The following is a 17,259-nucleotide window of genomic DNA, read 5'->3' on the forward strand; positions in this document are numbered from 1 at the left end:
AATGTCATACAAGATTCTCAAAGAAATAATAAAAATGAGAAAAAATATAAAAGAACTAAATCATAAGACAATAATTTTAATGGGTATGATAGTCTTTATTTAAGACTGAACCCCCAGTGAACTAGATTGTTGGGGGGAGGGGGGCAATGGGGGGAGGATGGGGAGGGGAACACCCATAAAGAAGGGGAGGGGGAGGGATTAGGGGGATGTTTGCCTGGAAACCGGGAAAGGGAATAACACTCGAAATGTAAATAAGAAATACTCAAGTTAATAAAAAAAGAAAAAGAAAAAAAATGAACAGAGCCATTCTTTAGTTGAGGGACTTCTAGGCTGTTTCTAGTTTCTGGCTATTAATATTATTAATAAACTATTAATGAACATAGTTGAGCAAGGATGGAATAGACTATCTTTTAGGTATATGCCCAGGAGTGGTGTAGCTGGGTCTTCGGGTAGATCAATTTACAGTTTTCTGCCAGATTTACTTCCAAAGTGAGTGTAGTCCTTCTATCTGGAGCGTCCATCTCCCATCTTTTTCCTAGATTCATTCCTAATGATCACATGGCACGTACCTTGAGTATCACCACCTTTTCCAAAAGCTACCTTAGCATATAGTCCCGTATTCATCTTAATTCAGTGTATGATTGGTGGACTTCCTATCTCTGCTTCTTCCCTCCTATACTTCTGCTTTTCTACTTTTATTATGTTACAGTAGGCTGTTTTGTTTTTGTTTAAAATTTTTATTGAAAATAATTTTGTTCATACAATATATTCTGATCATTGTTTCTTCTCCCGCAACTACTCCTAGATCTTCCATACCCACTCAACTTGACCCCTTCTTTCTTTATTTAGAAAGAAACAAGTAGGCAAAATAAGAATGAAGTTCAAGGACAGGCTGATTCACATATGGACCCTCAGATTTTGTATCATTTATATTTAATGATGTATTTGCTGAATAAATGAACATACATATGGCTGGGCATCTACTGCATTTGGCAAAGCAATTTAATTTCTTCAGTCATGATGTTAATCTAAAATGCTACAAAATGGAATGAGATGGACTTTCTTTATAATGAATCCTAACTTTTACTGAATTGGTTATTTATTTTTGAAAGGACAACAAAGGTTTGAACTAAATAATGAGTAGAGCTGAACTATTTCAACCACAATTGCTCAAGAATAAATACCACGGCACACAAAATGCACATTAAATAATTAACTCTAAGACAAACTTGAAGTATTGTGTACTTTTCACATTAAATTTCAGGCACGATTGACTCTACTAGTCTTGTTCCTTTTGTCCACAAATGGGTCCAGTTTTCTTCATTATTAAATTTGATATATTATCTGTGTTTGTAGTAAGATATAGGACCCATTTCCTAATTTCAAATTATTGACAGAAATCCTTGGTAAATATTTGAACTAGTGACTTCCTATTAATATCAAATGCTATCATGATATGAGTAGAGGTATCATATAACTATGAATTGGTACTTTGTGGTAGCATGAAAGACAGCCTTGTTCCTGGTCGAGCTAAGACTTGAAACCCCAGGAACCCTGAAGGGATGGTAGGCACTTTGCCTGTTCCCAGACATCAGGCCCCTGTCACTAGCCGCAGCCCCCCATAGATTTGTGGTTATCAGTCATGTAAGGGCAACACCCCACGCCCTTCAACATATAGAGGATGTTACATATGGTCTCCTAGGCACAAGACAGGTCTCCATTTTAATGAGGTTCCTAAAGACCTGGAGACTAAGCCAATAAGCTTTCCTTCCCAGACGCTTCTCCCTGCAAAAGGTATTTATTTAACCTCGAGCGCACCCTGAGAAGTGGAGGTACTGTTTTATTCATCTACTTTCTGCCACGACAATAAATGCCTTAAAACCACGGACTGTCTCTTTTCACCTGGAGTCATAGAGGAGGCCTTTGCCTACAGAGCTGTTGTCGAATCTGTAGAAGGCCTCTCTGTGCTCCCAGCCACAGCTCCAAGTTCAAGCCAACTGCAGACAAGCCAAGGACTCTCTCCCATTGATCCAACCAGAGACCCCTCCCACCCACCCCCTGCCACAGGCTAGATCCAGCATACAGGGGTGGGGAGGTACTCCATTCTTAGTTCTTCTGTGGCATCCAATGGCGCCTGAGTGTCTGGGAGCCTGAGAACCAGAGGGCCTCTGCCTCCTTGCTTGCAGACCTGGAGATCCCTGAACCAGCACCACTGTCCCATACCTCTGACTGTGCTCCCCACCCCCAGAGCAGTGTCAAGGGTCTGCCCTATGGCCCAACACACACTTGGTGATAGTGTATGGTACGTGAGGTCAACTTTCTATGCTCTGTGCTGGAGTGGACATAACCATACATTACTTGGCTCTTTCTCTAATTTCAACACTTAGGTCTGTGGAATTCTAATACTATAAATTCAAATAGATCTTAATTCTCTTTTCATGGTGTTTATACTGTGATGGAAGCTTCAACTAGGTTTTTGAATTCATATACAAACACCTGTTGATTGACTGGTTCCCTAGTGCCATATGAATCTATCGATATATACAACATATATATCAATATTGAGTTCTTGTATTGGCATGTTATTTCTTATCTGCATCAGAAATTACTTAGTATGGGATAACGTACTACAATTTTCTCTCATAGAGGAATTTAGGACTCAAGATTTCCATCCTGAAAATGTAATGCTTTCATCTACAATGATGAATTGTAGGTCATATTTAGAATATATAGACTTAAGAGGTCTCTATATACATAAAAGAGTGTGTGTGTGTGTGTGTGTGTGTGTGTGTGTGTGTGTGTGTGTGTTTTACATGTACATAAGGTAATGTCTGACTGCTGGCTACAGAGATAGATAACCGTATTATCTATTCATTCCAAGAAGCACAGCACCATCATCACTTATTTTGTTATTCTTACTTCACATGATATTTTATTTTCCTAATTGTATACATCATGTTATTCCTTCTCTTGGAAATCAGAATTTAGATGGCCATCAATGATTTATTACAATATCATCACTAATTAGATCAGCCCTCACAATGAAACAGTTAGAAATTTTATTCATGTGCATGATTTAGGATTCACAATATATTTTCTACTTCCCACATGTCAGCATTTGACTATGCATTGTTTAAGGGATTAAATTGTCAATAGAATATTTATAGTCATCTTCAGTACTGTTTGACCTATGCCTCAAAATATGTGGAGTGAAATGCAAGAAGAAAGCTCCAACCTTTCAGCAATTTGAACCTCTTTTCCCTCTCAATTCCATAGACATGCGTGGTCTATGAATATTTGTATTTATTTATAGTTCAATGACTTATACATTAAATAACAGAAGAACATGACAAGTAAGTGAAGGTAAGATTATAGGAAAACTTAAATAATGAGAAACTGATTTTCATATGTATAAAGATTTGATTTACTTTCAGTTACATTGTAAAAATATCTTGAGTTTTGAAATTTAATTGAAATCCCTCCAGGAAAACATCATCAATACATCTTTTTACATTATATTAGTGTTATCTTTAAAGTTAAGCATTTCTTTTTCAAATATCCTCAAGAAAGAACATGGTTTAATTACACAGAAAGGAGCCAACAGAAATACTTTTGGCACAGAACTTTGCACGCTGTCAGAATATAACTTATTTCTGTGCACTTAAGAATATAGAGAGAAGAAGAAAGAATATATTTTCCTCTCAGAGCTCATTGTTTACTACATTCTCTTTGAGATGAGTGGGATAAAATTAAATAGCTTATAAAGCCCATGATTTTCACCCTTTGAAGCCAAAATAAGACGAGCTTCATCTAACTAAACTTTGTTTATTCCAAATATTCTAACTGTGGGTTAGATTACCCAGGAAGCCCTTCTGAGAAGGACTCTCCATGCTATAATATTTTTTAATAAGTACCCTTTAAATACAAAGCAATGGAGAAGGGAAGGAAAGAAGGAAAAACATACTCTGGGACAAATAAATTTTGATGCATTCCAAAGCAGCCAAATTCAAAGCCCCCAGGGACCTCTGAAACCACTGTTGCAATTCAAAGATAGTACACACCACAGTGTATGGATAGACTGGTCTTACATGTGCCTCAATCAACTATTCATTGTGTCTTGTCCAGCTTGACATGAGTTCTGACATTCAGAAAGGGCCCTTTCTGCAAATAAAATGATCTCTGCCCTAATTACTGCAGATAGTCTGTTGATAGAATTCCCAGTAGCTAGAGCAATGATTCCTCCTCTGAAGGACATTCTGAGCACCACATCACTGTGTCCATTCATTGTGCTAGGCCTTGAAATGCAGAAGTAAAAACAATGTTTGTTCTTGATAAGTCCAGTAAAGGCCTGGAAGAACTCCAGAGATGCTGATGTATCTATATTGAAAGGTTGGAGGAGATGGGGCTTGTATACAAGGCGAACACAGTAGCTCAGGAACACACTTGCTCAGGAAGAATGGAACTTGTGTGTGCTGGTTGGTTTTGTTTTCTTTCATTTTTTTTTATTTTACAGGTGTTCCCAACTTGTTGGAAGGTGCTGTGGCACTTACCATAGATGACATCTTCTCTTTGTTCCTCTCCTATAGGTCAGTGTTCTCTGAAAACTCACAGACACTTCCAAAACTATGGTGTAACCTGTGGTCCACTAATCCCTAAGCATCTATCAGTGCAGTCAAGTCAGCATGCAAAATTAGGCATCAAAATAGGTTTCTATGCAAAATGAATATGTACAGCATGATGGACTTGTAGCTTTGTATCATCCTTTATAACAACAATGGTCTTCTCTTGTGGCCTACCTCCTAGAAGAGTCTGAATCAAGTCGTCTAGCGTTCTTATACTTGCAAGCAGAAACAAGATTAATTCCTCATCATGTCAAAAGCCTTCCAAGTGGACTGCTTTCCTGCTTTTTTCTCATTTCTCTGTACTGAGAATATACTATATATGACAAGCAGATGATGTATCAAAAATTTCAAGGGATTATGGCAATATTATTGCTAAACCTTTACCATAGTTCTCAATGACACACAAGAGAAATGTTATATTTTGCAATGCGTATATAAGCTGGTAGTTATTGTTCCCTGCTGATATCTTCCTTTGCCTTGTTTCTCATTACTCCCCCATATTCAGAGTCAGAATGAAAAAAAGTAGTACTCTAAGGATGTCTAATAGCTTGACATCTAATCAAGTCAATATTCTTTAAATACTTCTTCAGCCAATTTTAAGTAAAGGTGTGGAGGAATGAATTTTCTAATGATACAATATTATTCCTCTTTATATTCCAGGTAAATAAATGATTTTCAACATTAATTTATTCTATACAGTTTCTAACTTCTGACAAATTATTGGGAAACAAAGAAAACCATTTAAAATATAACAATTAGATTAAATTTCTAATTCCAAATAGATATAAATTGACTTTACTACTGAATTTAAGTGAGTTTTCTTTGACTAGCTTCAAATTTGTGTTGAAAGGAGTGTAGTTGGAACACGCAACCAAGACATGTGTTGTAAAAACCATTCAACAATAAGAATATGACACCATTAGGACTATATTTTATCTCTTTAAGATATCACATCTTTCAGTTAAAGAACATGCAACTTCTATATTGCCTATTATCTGATGAGTCATAGTTAGAACTATTTAACATTAAACAAACGAAAGCACATAAAATGATAGATTGACATCACGTGTAAGCTATTGCTTTCCTGAATTGGGTTCTAGCCCTAATCACTTTGTCTGGTTAGCCTACGTATTTGTACATTTTCAGTATGCTATAGATTCTTTTTTGAAGAAAAGCTTTTATTAGGGGGTAAAGAAACACATACAGCAAGCACACAGAGAAAAATACCCTCCTCAAAGCATGGGTGGGTTCCTCAAGAAGCTGAAGTCTTGTGCCATAGATTACTTTTTCCCTTTTATTTAGAGATAGATTCTTTTCTCATTTAATATATCCTGATCAGAGTTTCCCTCCCTCTACTTTTTCTTAGCCCCTTTCCCTCATTATCCACCCCCTTTCTGTCTCTCATTAGAACTGAACAGGTTTCTAAGAGATAACAAAATATAATGTAAAAAATAAGGTAAAACAAAAACCATCATATCAAAGCGAAACCAAGAGAAAAAAGAGACCCAAGAGAGGGCCCAAGAACCAGAGGTCTATTCATTTATATACTCAGAAATTTCATAAACACATCAAAATGAAAGCTATAATATATATTCAGAGAACACCACTTCGAACGCTCCATGTTCAGTGAGTTATGTGAGTATTTTCTTCAGCCTTACTGTCAATTTGTGGAGAGCAACGTATTTTTTTTTGCCTACAGCTTGGGTTGTTTGAAGATTTCCACAGGTCCCCTTTGGTCATCAACTCAAAAGGATATAACCCGGATATGGCCATTTAGGACTCCACTATGATTGCCTTAATATATTTTGGGAAGTTTACAGTGCACTCTTTTTCCACAACACCCCTCGAATGCCTCTCAATTCTAACTGTCTCTTACCTCATTTTTTTCTCTTCCCCATGTGATCCTCCCATTCCAGTCACCCTTGGCTCCAGTTCTCCCATAAAATCTATTCTATTTTTACCTCCTAGCAAGTCCTATGTTTTCCTCCAACCCCCTTTACCTAACCTCTTTTTGTCTATGGATTGTAGCTTGTTTACTATCTACTTAATAGCTAATATCCACTTATAAGTTAATGCATGCCATATTTATCATTCTGGGTCTAGGTTTCCATACTTAGGATGACTTTTTCTGGTTGTATCCATTTGCCTTCAAATCTCATGATGTCAAATGTTTTAACAGCTAAGTAATGCTCCATTGTGTAAATGTACCACATTTTCTTTATCCATTCTTCTGTTGAGGGACATCTGGGTTGTTTCAAATTTCTGGCAATTGCCATAGATTCTTAAACATATGCTTCTTGGCTACACTGTTAGGTCTTTCTTAAGAAGCCTATCTTCTTGACAGATTATAATCGTATATAATTATGAGGTACATAGTCATGTTTTATATAGTGGTAACAAATATGTCAAGATAATGAATGGATTCATCACCTTGAATATTCACCATTTGTTACTTCTAAATGTAACTCAATATTTTTTGATTAACATCATGTCATTTTATGATCCTTAGTCTCTAATAACCACAGCTTTTCCCTTTCAACTTTTAAGACTTTTGACTGTTTGATATTTCACATATAAATAAGATTTCACTTAGCATAATGTTCTCCAGGTCCATCCATATTATTCAGAATGACATAATTTCAGTATTAAATCATTCTATCCTATATGTAGACTACAGTTTATATCCACCCATTCATTGATGAGGGCTTAGTTTGATTATATAACTTGCCTACTATATATAGGGAGTCAAATACCTGACCAGTATAGAGTTTCTGCTAAGTCTTATCTATTCTGTGAAAGTTTATGTAAAGCCTTTCTTATCACCTTGAAGCCTCAGAGGCAGAGTTAGGGAATTTTTCATTTCTATAAGGCTATCTACATAACTTCTGGGCTTGCATTCAATAATTGGTTTAGATTTTAGAAACATTTGTGGGGCAAAGATAGTTCAATTTTGAATAGATATAATTTGGAATTTCTTCTAGGACATCAAAGAACTGAGACCCATTATTTTGTTAAATATGGGTAACTTGAAGGTTTACAGGAGAAAATTGGGAAATAATTTCTCATGCTTTCTTGAATCTCTGTGTCTTGAAAGCAGAATATTCTATGTAAAAGTTCTGGATTTAGGAGGGTTTTTAACCAAAATTAAGGTTTCCCAAAGTTAAAGAGAATGAACCCTGAAAGAAGTGATTAGAGGAAACATGATTTAATACAGAGCACTGAGAGCTAAGATCCTATCTCTTATTTTCACTTAGTAATCTGTGAGGTGCTTGAGAGATGTTTCAGTGGTTAAGAGGAGTTGTTGTTTTTGTATAGGACCAGAGTTCAGTTCTCAGAACCCATGAGGTGGCATACTCCCATCTATTACTCCAGTTCCACAGGATCTAATGCCTCTGCAGGCAACAGATAGGCACAAAATGCACAAATATCTATGCAGGCAAAATTCTCACTCATACACATAAAATAAAAACTAAATAAATATTTTAATAAAGTAATGATCAGCAGTTATGACCTTATCTAATTAGCCCTTCATATGTACTTACCTTAAGAGCTGGTGTGTTTTCAGTGTTGTCAAATTTTCAAGCAGAATTCGACTACCCTTTCCTAAGATGTAGTTGCATCATCATATATTTCAATCCTCACTTACCACACAGATTACCAGTCTACATGTTTTATTCTTTTCCTTCTAATGCCAAACATAATAATGTGCACATAGTATAGTCTTTCTCTTAATATTTCTGTGACTTGGCACTTATTATAAGTGTATTTGATACAAAATGAGAAGTGTTTGAAATTGGTCTGATAATAGGGCAATTGTGAGCAGACTCATGCCCAGAGCAGTCTCATGCAGAGGGGAAAAATATGATAAAATTGTGGTATAATGTAGGGAAGGAAGGGAAGCTTCTTCTATGTCTTGTGATATGATTTTGGAGCAATCAGAGAAGATCACAGAGGTTGATGAAGACAAGACATTTTAATGGTGAGTAAGCAAGAATCTTTACATATAGTGCTGACCATCTATATGAGGCATTTGTTGGACATTTTTCATTTAATGTTTAAGAATCACTGTAAAACAGATGCTGTTTTAACAAAAGGCTTAGATCCATTATTAATGTAATTGATTTTCAATGATAATAATAAAGAAAAGTGGAATAATATCTGAAGCCCTAAAGGTTTCTAAGGCTTTTTCTGATATACCAGTTTTTCAAGTCTATTTTTAATATATGTTAGCATGGGCATGATAGGCCACAATACATTAAATTAGTATGTCACAGTAAAATTGTTTGTGGTCAAATAAGTTAAGCATACTGAAGTAAGTAAGTTGATCTTGTATATGTATTGCAGAATTGTCTAAATTTCTTGATATTCTAAGTGTTTTCATTAATCACTATGAAGGAGAGAATTTCCTAAATTAGATTATAGAATCACTTTCTTCATAGGTTATGCATTGCCATACCTCATGAGATTAGTGTAATGTCAGAGTTGAGAAATATACTGCCTTCTACTCTTATAGCAAATACACGTATTAAAATATCTTCCTTTGTTTACAAAGGAAAGCAACCAAAACAAAATTTGTATGACTTCTATGATGCTTTTCATTCAGAAGTTATAAGCAAATGCATCATATGGCTCAGAGGTCTGCAAATGTAGTTTTGCTTGCACATTGTTTTTAGAAGTTCTAGTGTTGCCCTTCTTATAGTAATAAAAAGTATTTGTGCGTCAAGTTCTGGCTATAAACTCTAATAATTGATTATGGTATAAAGCTAGGTGGTCTACTGGTCTTTGATTACTGCTTTACTTTAGTTAACCAGTTGGATTTTATTTCATCTTATTAAAGAACATGATCCACCATGTCTGTGTGTAATTGTGTAAGAAAATAAAGATGGTGAGATGAAGTAGTTAGCCGATACCTTTTATAGTTCCACTTAATTATCAATTCATGTTGATGGCATTCCCCTTAGAACTTCAAAATAAGTGTAATATATACTATCTATTAGTTTGTTATGAGCTAGTTACATTATGATTTCATGTCATTTATGTGTTTGTTTGGGAGTGTCTGTATAGTGTGCACATATGTGTGCAGGGGCAGGGGGAGAGTATGCACTGAGGTCAAAGCAGGTCATCAGATGTCCTCTATCACTCTCCACCTTATTCTTTTAAGGCGAGTCTTTTGCTAGGGTTGGAGTTTGTTTTCTTTCAGCTAGAAGAGCAGCCAGCAAGCCTCAGGTATCTTTCAGCCTCTGGCCACTTCAGTGCTGGAGTTATAGGCATTCACAAGAACACACACAGCTTGTTTTGTGGGTGCGGTATCCACATTTCAACCCTCATGCATACACAAAAAAATATTCTTACCATCTGAGCAACCTCTCTATCCATGATTTTAAGTAAATATATTAAAATACAATTGTAATTCAATTTGATGCAGTATGTGGAAGTATAGGCTCTAGACATACTACTTAAAGTCTCTACTCCTTATTAGTAATGTGGGTGTCAGAGGCCAAGTAACATATACTACCTGATGTTTAGTTGCTTCTTCTGTAGTATGAAATAAAGGTCCCCTGAGATATCTTAATAGATAGCACTTTCTGTCATGCCTGAGGATCTGTTTTATCCCAGGCCCCACATGATGGAAGAAGAGGACTCCAACATGCTGTTCTATGATCTCTACATGTGTATTATGGTACATGTGTTAATGGATGCCCACATAAAATAAAAAAAATGGATAAATAATAAATATATAAATAAATATAATAAAACATTTAATGCTGACACTATAACTGGTAGCTCATTGCTAGAGTGGTTGCCTTATAAGGATGAGGACCTAAATTTAATTCCCAGTCCACACGATATTAAGTAATACTAATCTGTAGCTAAAGCAATATTAAATTTAATGAACACACCTTTACATAGACAGAAAGAGGGAGGGAAAGGACAGAGAGAGGAAAGAGAATATGTGACCTCATGTGTACCTCTGAAATATAGTACTATTCTATCATTATTGATAGATTAACTTTAGGATGTCTCAACTCTTTAATGTTTATGCTTGTGAATCTATTAGAATCTAGCTGTTAAGAAATTGGCTATCCAGCAAGCTAATGAATGTTATACCAGAATGCCTACCTGGTTGTAAAGCAAGAAAATATAAGAAGAAAAAAAAGTTTTAGAAACAAGTACTGATATTAATTGCAGAAAAGTTTATCTACACAGAAACCAAGGGCATACAAGGCACATTTTTCAAGAGTTCAGCTACATTATTGCAAAACATATCACTAAAGAACAATCAACTACTTTTCCAGACACTACCAAGAAAAAAATCATGTGAAGAAAATAAAGACTAGCATTGACATTAGTAACAGGATACCAGATTAAAAAAAATAAATCAGAGGCTGTGGACCTTGGCTTCGACAGTAACAGTTTATAGTTTCTCTGGGAACTGAGAGTCTTTGGCTAAGAAAAGGCAAGAATCAAGCCGTACAGAGAGTCACTCTGGACCTTAAACCAAGGTAAGAGGATTCCTTGAGATGGGGGATTCATAGAATTTCTTCTGAAGGGGATCTCATAGAAACATTACATTGTTTTCCTCTAAAAGTCAGGATAGGGCTTTCAGAGACAGGCATTTTTGATTCTCTGTAGTCCAGTGGAAGTATTTCAGGAAAATAAGAGATGTTATGAAGAGAAAATACTTCTAAGCAGGAGCCTAGCATGTTTCTGTCTCCCGGGAAAGGTTTCATCCAACAGTGGATGGAAACATGCGGAGACCCACAGCGAAACACCAGGCAGAGCTCTGAGAGTCTTGTGGAAGAATAGAAGAGTGGGGGATAGGATTGAGCTAGCAGGAGGGGTTAAGGACACCACAAGACTTACAGAGTCAACTAACCTGGGCTCCCAGTGACTGAACAACCAACCAAAGAGTATACAGGGGCTGGGAATAGCCCCCATTCATATTTGTAGCAGATGTGTAGCCTGCGCCCCCTAACAATTAGAGCAGGGCTTACTCTGACTCTTGCCTGCCATTAAATCCCCTTCCCCTAACTAGACGGACTAGTCAGGTCTTTATGTGGAGAGTATACACTTAGTCCTGATTTGACTTGATGCCCCAGGAAGGCTTGAAGTGGGTCTTGACCTTTTCAGAGAAGGGAACAGGGGTGGAGGGACTTGTAAGGGAGGGAGCACTGGGAAGAGAGGAAGTGGGTAATGGGAGAGAGAAAGGGGTGTGACAGAAATGTAAAGTGAATTAACAAAATAAAGTAATGAGGAAACTGGACAGGCCATGGAAGAGAGAGTGAAAGACAGACAGACAGACACACAGAGAGAAACACAAATTGGCCAGGGAGGAGGGAAAGGGGGGGGAGAGAGAGAGAGAGAGAGAGAGAGAGACAGACAGACAGACACACACACACACACACACACACACACACAGAGAAACACAAATACTTTTTTAAGTCTCCAACCTGAATTACAGAAAAATCATACAGAAACCTATAAAGCTATTTCTGAATCTCTTATGAATTTGTCAAACAAGGGCTGCCCCTCAGTCCCATATTGGTGATCTTAGTGTAGTGAACATTCAGATTTCAAGAGTGTGGCCTCAGGAAGACAGAGATAAAAGATGCTGGCAATTAAGGACATTGTGCTAGCAATAGAGTATTTAAAAATATAGTCATCATGTTTTTTATTAATGGCATATTAATGAAGGAGTAAAGGACTGCTATAAGGAGATAGTTAACAATTTTGATTTATAAGTTGTTATTTTAAAAGAATTAAGAGTAATGTTCCTTTTGCATTTGCATATTATATGTTGAAAACTCCCCTGCTCCACCTCTCTGCTTGTTGCCTTTTCCCCAGTATTTCCCTTTGCAAGAACACATCCTTCCTGTATTCTAATATAATCCACGCCCTCTCTTTTTCCTCTCTCCCCCTTCTCCCCTTCTCTCTTTCTTTTTCCTTTTTTAACTTACTTAATTTACATCCTGTTCACTGTCCCACTCTCAGTCAGCCCCTTCTACAACCCCTCTCCATGTGCTCTCTTTCTTAAGACCTCTTTCCCTCCATACTGCAGCCCCCCCCCCTTAGTTCCATAACCTATCCCACTCAGTGAAACCGGATGTGAGGCAGACTGTCTTTCTTCACAGCTTCCTGTAATAAGTGGATCTGACGTATAGTGACTTCCGTTCTGGCTATCTGAAGAAGGAGACGACTCGAAGCAGTGTGTGGACTGCTTCCTTCAGCTGAAGGAGGCGTTGCAGGCCCTGTGGTGCTTGAAGGTGAGGATTTGGGAAAAGTTAAAGGTACATTGGAGGGTATAAACCTTTCCTCACAAATAGAATAGCTGTTTCTGCCCCTCATTAGCCCCCTACTTGCTGGCCCTGGTGAGAAAGGCCTGACGCTGTGATCTGGTTTATGTCCGCCTCCATTTTGGAATCCGAGGGGTTTTTTCTCTGATAGTTTTGCCCTGGTCCACAGAGGGAAGCATTCCTAGCAAGGCTAGAAGGACATCAGAGTGGGACAATATTAGAGTCACAAGGACCTCTTCCAGAGAGAGGGTAGCTTCTTGAAACCCAGCCCATCGATGAGGCCTTAGAAACTGCCCCATCATGGCCCTCAAAAGGTTCGACTTCTATATCGTCACTATGTGTGGAAGGCATACGTAGGGCCTGCATAAATCCAAATCAATCAAAGGGGCTCCCACTGCTGAGATGGGCAAGTAGGCTTGAGCTCTCGCCACCAACAAGAATCTTTTTTAAAAAAAATTATTTATTTTCATTCTAGCTGTTGTGGGACCCCACCCCCGTGCCCCCTCTGGGTCACCCTTCCACAGTTCCTCATCCCATTCCTCCCGCCTTGCCTACAAAAGGGAACTCTCTCTCTCTCTCTCTCTCTCTCTCTCTCTCTCTCTCTCTCTCTCTCTCTCTGTCTCTCTCTCTCTCTCTCACACACACACACACACACACCCACACACACACACCCACACACACACACACACACACCCACACCCACACACCCACACACACACACCCACACACACACACACACACACACCCACACACACACACACACACACCCACACACACACACACACACACACACACACACACACACACACACATACACTAGATATTCCTCTTCCGTGAAGCCACTTTTCTTAAATTAACTACTTACTGCAAAGGAAAAATTAATTTCTCCCAGGAAGTTTCCCTGAGTATCCAAACCAGCTCACATGCCTGGCAGTAGATGGCCACACAAAACAAGCTTGGAGGTATTATTGGAGATTTTGTTTGTTTCATTATGCTTTAATATATTTATTTTCCCCATACTGGTCTTTTGCTTGTATATTATGGTTTCTGATTTTAATTCATTAATTAATTTTCCCCTTACTGGTCTTTTGCTTGTATATTGTGGTTTCTGATTTTGAGGGTTATTAATTTATCTTTTTGTTTCATTTTGTTTTTAGACAATGTTTTTCTGGGTATAAGTTTTACTTGTGTGTGTCTGCCTGCATGTGTTCGTGCCTACAAACACATACATTTGCATGTATGTGTGTGTGCTTGCTTGCATGTACATTAATGCATATGAGTGCATGCACTCACATGCATGTCTATACATTTCTCATTCTCTTAGTTTCATTTTGTTCATTTTATTTTCTTGTTTGTCTTCTCCGTTTACCTTTCTTTTTTGTTTTGTTTGTTTGTTTTGTTTTGTTTCAAGATAGGATTTCTCAGTGTAACCTTAGCTGTCCTGGAACCCTTTTTTTTTTTAAGAGAGAGCAAAGGAGGCTTAGAGTTAGAAGGGTGGTGGAGTTGGGTGATCTGGGAGGAGATGCTGGAAGGGAAATGATGATTAGAATATATTGGATAAAATAACTTTTCACTATATAAATATAATATAAATTGAAACTATTCTTTTTTCACTACTAGCCCTAGAAGGCTACAGACAGATATGTCTGTATGAGAATCCCCTCATTTTTTGGTTGTCAGAGACTTCACAAAGGAGGGGGTTGTTTATATGTTGGGTATTTTGTTTTAGATTTTATTTACGTGGGAGGAATCTGAGATGGTGAGATTTGGTTGCCAGAAGGGAAGACTATGAGGGAGGACTAACGAACCTCTAATTCAAGCACATACTGGATTGTGCTGCTACTGCTGCCTAGATCTAAAATATACTAAGCAGGAGTTGCAGTATGGGTCATTTTTTAGCTTTTCTCTTAGGGATGGCAAGTCATTGTCTTAGGGAGGGCAAGTCAGTAGAGGTGGCTATATCTGGTTAACCAAGTAAGGAGACCTAAGTTATGTTAGCTAGTATGAGAACCCTGAATAAAGATAGAAGGGATACCCAAACCCTTAGACATTTGCTGCTCCTTCCCTGGGAGATCCTGCTTTCTGGTTTACTGATTTGTTGTGCTAGTATTCCCCCTGCAGTGTCAAAGGATTAGCCATTTATCAAAGGGAAGTATCTCAGGCCTTCCCAGAGTCATTTAGAGGATGGAGAGAAGACTCCTTTGATGGAAACAGATGGAGTCCAGTCCCTAATTACAGCTCTTGGGGTCTATCCCATAATTACTGCTATTAGGGCCTCTCCATTCCATAATTGTGTGAATCTTGCAAAATCTACTTCCATCTAGCAGGTAACCCTGGGAATAGGACCCAACTCTGAGCTTATGGTCTATGACCTGAGCTCTCCTATGAGTTGCTCATATGGAAGCTACAGGTACAAAGGGCATGGTTATTGAACTAAGTAATATACAGAGACCATACAGCAGAAGAGAGTTGATAGGAGGCAGGCCCATGAGACCCAAGAGAACTGTCTAAGGTAAATATTGAAAAAGCCTTTGCCAATGCTGACAGGTTACAAAATGTTCTCATTCTTTCTCTCACCTCCAGACCACTCTCTATAAACTTTCTTTGGCCACTTATTGGAAAACAAATTAGAATGTCCCACAGGCAGAAGCATGATCAAGGCCTTGAGGGCCAGCTAGGAGAGGAGGTTCCTGCAGCTAAAGAGGTATCTGCTGCTGAGGAGTCCCAGGACACCTCCTCATCCTCTGCTTCCGTCCAAGCCACTGCACCAAGCAAAGCAAGTAAAGTTTCTGGTGATCAAGCAGCGGGAGGTCAAAGTACCTCAAAGGCCTACCTATACTCCAAGTTTTTGCTCAACAGTAACCTTCAGAAGAAGGTTACTGATTTGGTGAAGTTTCTGAGTTTCAAGTATATAACAAATGAGCCTGTCACAGAAGCAGAAATTCAGAAGCATGTTGTTAAGGAGTACAAAGGCTACTATGCATTGATCTTCAGGCATGCCTGTGAATGCATGGAAGTGGTCTTTGGCATTGAGGTAAAGGAAGTGGATTCCTTGAATCACACTTACAAGCTCCTGAAAATCCTTGACCTCACTTATGATGGGCGCATCAGCAATGAAGAGGGGATACCGAAGACCGGCCTCCTGGTGCTGATCCTTGGTGTAATCTTCATGGAAGGCAACCGTGCCTCTGAGAAAAAGATCTGGGATGTGCTCAGTGTCGTTGGTATGTATCCTGACCGGCACGATTTTATATGCGGGGATCCCAGAAAGTTCATCACTGAAGATTTGGTGTTAGAGAATTACCTGGTGTACCAGCCTATACCCAACAGTGATCCTACAAGCTATGAGTTCCTGTGGGGCCCAAGAGCCCAAGCTGAAACAAGCAAAATGAAAGTCCTGCAGTTTTTCTCCAAGGTTGCTGGGAGTAGCCCTACTTCCTTCACTGCTTTATATAAGGAAGCTCTGAAAGATGAAGAGGAGAGAGCCCGGGCTCTCCTTGCATCCACAGCCATATCTACTGCTGCGGATAATTTGGGTTCTGGGGAGAAGCCCAGCAGTGTCTCCCACCCTGAGTAAATTAGGCTGGTTTTTCATACCATGTTTAAAGAGAGCAATCAAGCCTTCAAGCACAAGATATTTCAGTTTCTTCTTACTTTCTGTACAGTTTCAGATGTTTCACTTTAAAATGTTTATTAGCTTCAGTCTAGACTCATTCGGTGTATTACTCATGCATGTATTGCTGTATTTCAGAATAAGAGCCTTGTTATTGTTAAAAACGAATTGAGAACATTTTCAGCCTTGAGACCTAGAGGAAGATCAAATAGCATTGTGACTAAGTTTTTCTTAGAAATTGGAATCTTGTTAAATAGTATCTGTAACTGCAAGAAAGATGTAAAAAAAAAACTTGGTTGATGCTGGAATTCCTGTATTCTGTTAATCTGCATTGTAAAACTAAAGATGTACACCTCACACACTTGGTTTAGTCAAGACTGCATTAGAAATTAAAGCTTAATAAACTGTACTGACTTGTTTTCTCAGCAAAAAGTGTCTGTTCCTTGGAAGACATTTTAATAATTGAAAATTTAAAAAATCAGTGAGGGTATTTTAGCAGTGTAAAAAACAGTTCATAAAGGGACTGAGGAGATGGGATTCCAAATGACATCTGGGCACTTTGGGGGCTTTGAGAAACCATAGATCTTTTTGTGAGTATTAGTCCTTTTGTTAAGGTTGATGATGGTTTTATTTCTGCTTAGATGAAAGGGGATCCTGAGACTTTTGAGGCCCAGGAATCACCACACAGCTCTGAGGGGAAAAGGTACCCCAATGGAAGGGTATCCTGCTA

At 38.2% G+C, this 17,259-nt stretch overlaps 1 protein-coding gene across 3 annotated transcripts in view; it reads left to right on the top strand.

Moving 5' to 3' along the window:
- The window catches only part of Magea13 (MAGE family member A13), a 561,998-nt gene extending 545,037 nt beyond the window's left edge, over positions 1-16,961 (top strand). Inside the window, exons 5-7 of one of the 3 annotated variants that reach the window (XM_087599680.1) lie at positions 4,514-4,586; positions 12,755-12,886; positions 15,500-16,961. In XM_087599680.1, the coding sequence (XP_087455806.1) occupies positions 15,549-16,493 (945 nt within the window). In that variant the 5' untranslated portion in view covers positions 4,514-4,586; positions 12,755-12,886; positions 15,500-15,548 and the 3' untranslated portion in view covers positions 16,494-16,961. 3 annotated transcript variants of the gene reach the window in all.
- Positions 16,962-17,259: the final 298 nt, after the last annotated feature.

This window comes from Rattus norvegicus, chromosome X (genome assembly GCF_021556685.1).
Source record: "Rattus norvegicus strain SHRSP/BbbUtx chromosome X, alternate assembly SHRSP_T2T, whole genome shotgun sequence".
NCBI classification, from domain to species: Eukaryota; Metazoa; Chordata; class Mammalia; order Rodentia; family Muridae; genus Rattus; species Rattus norvegicus.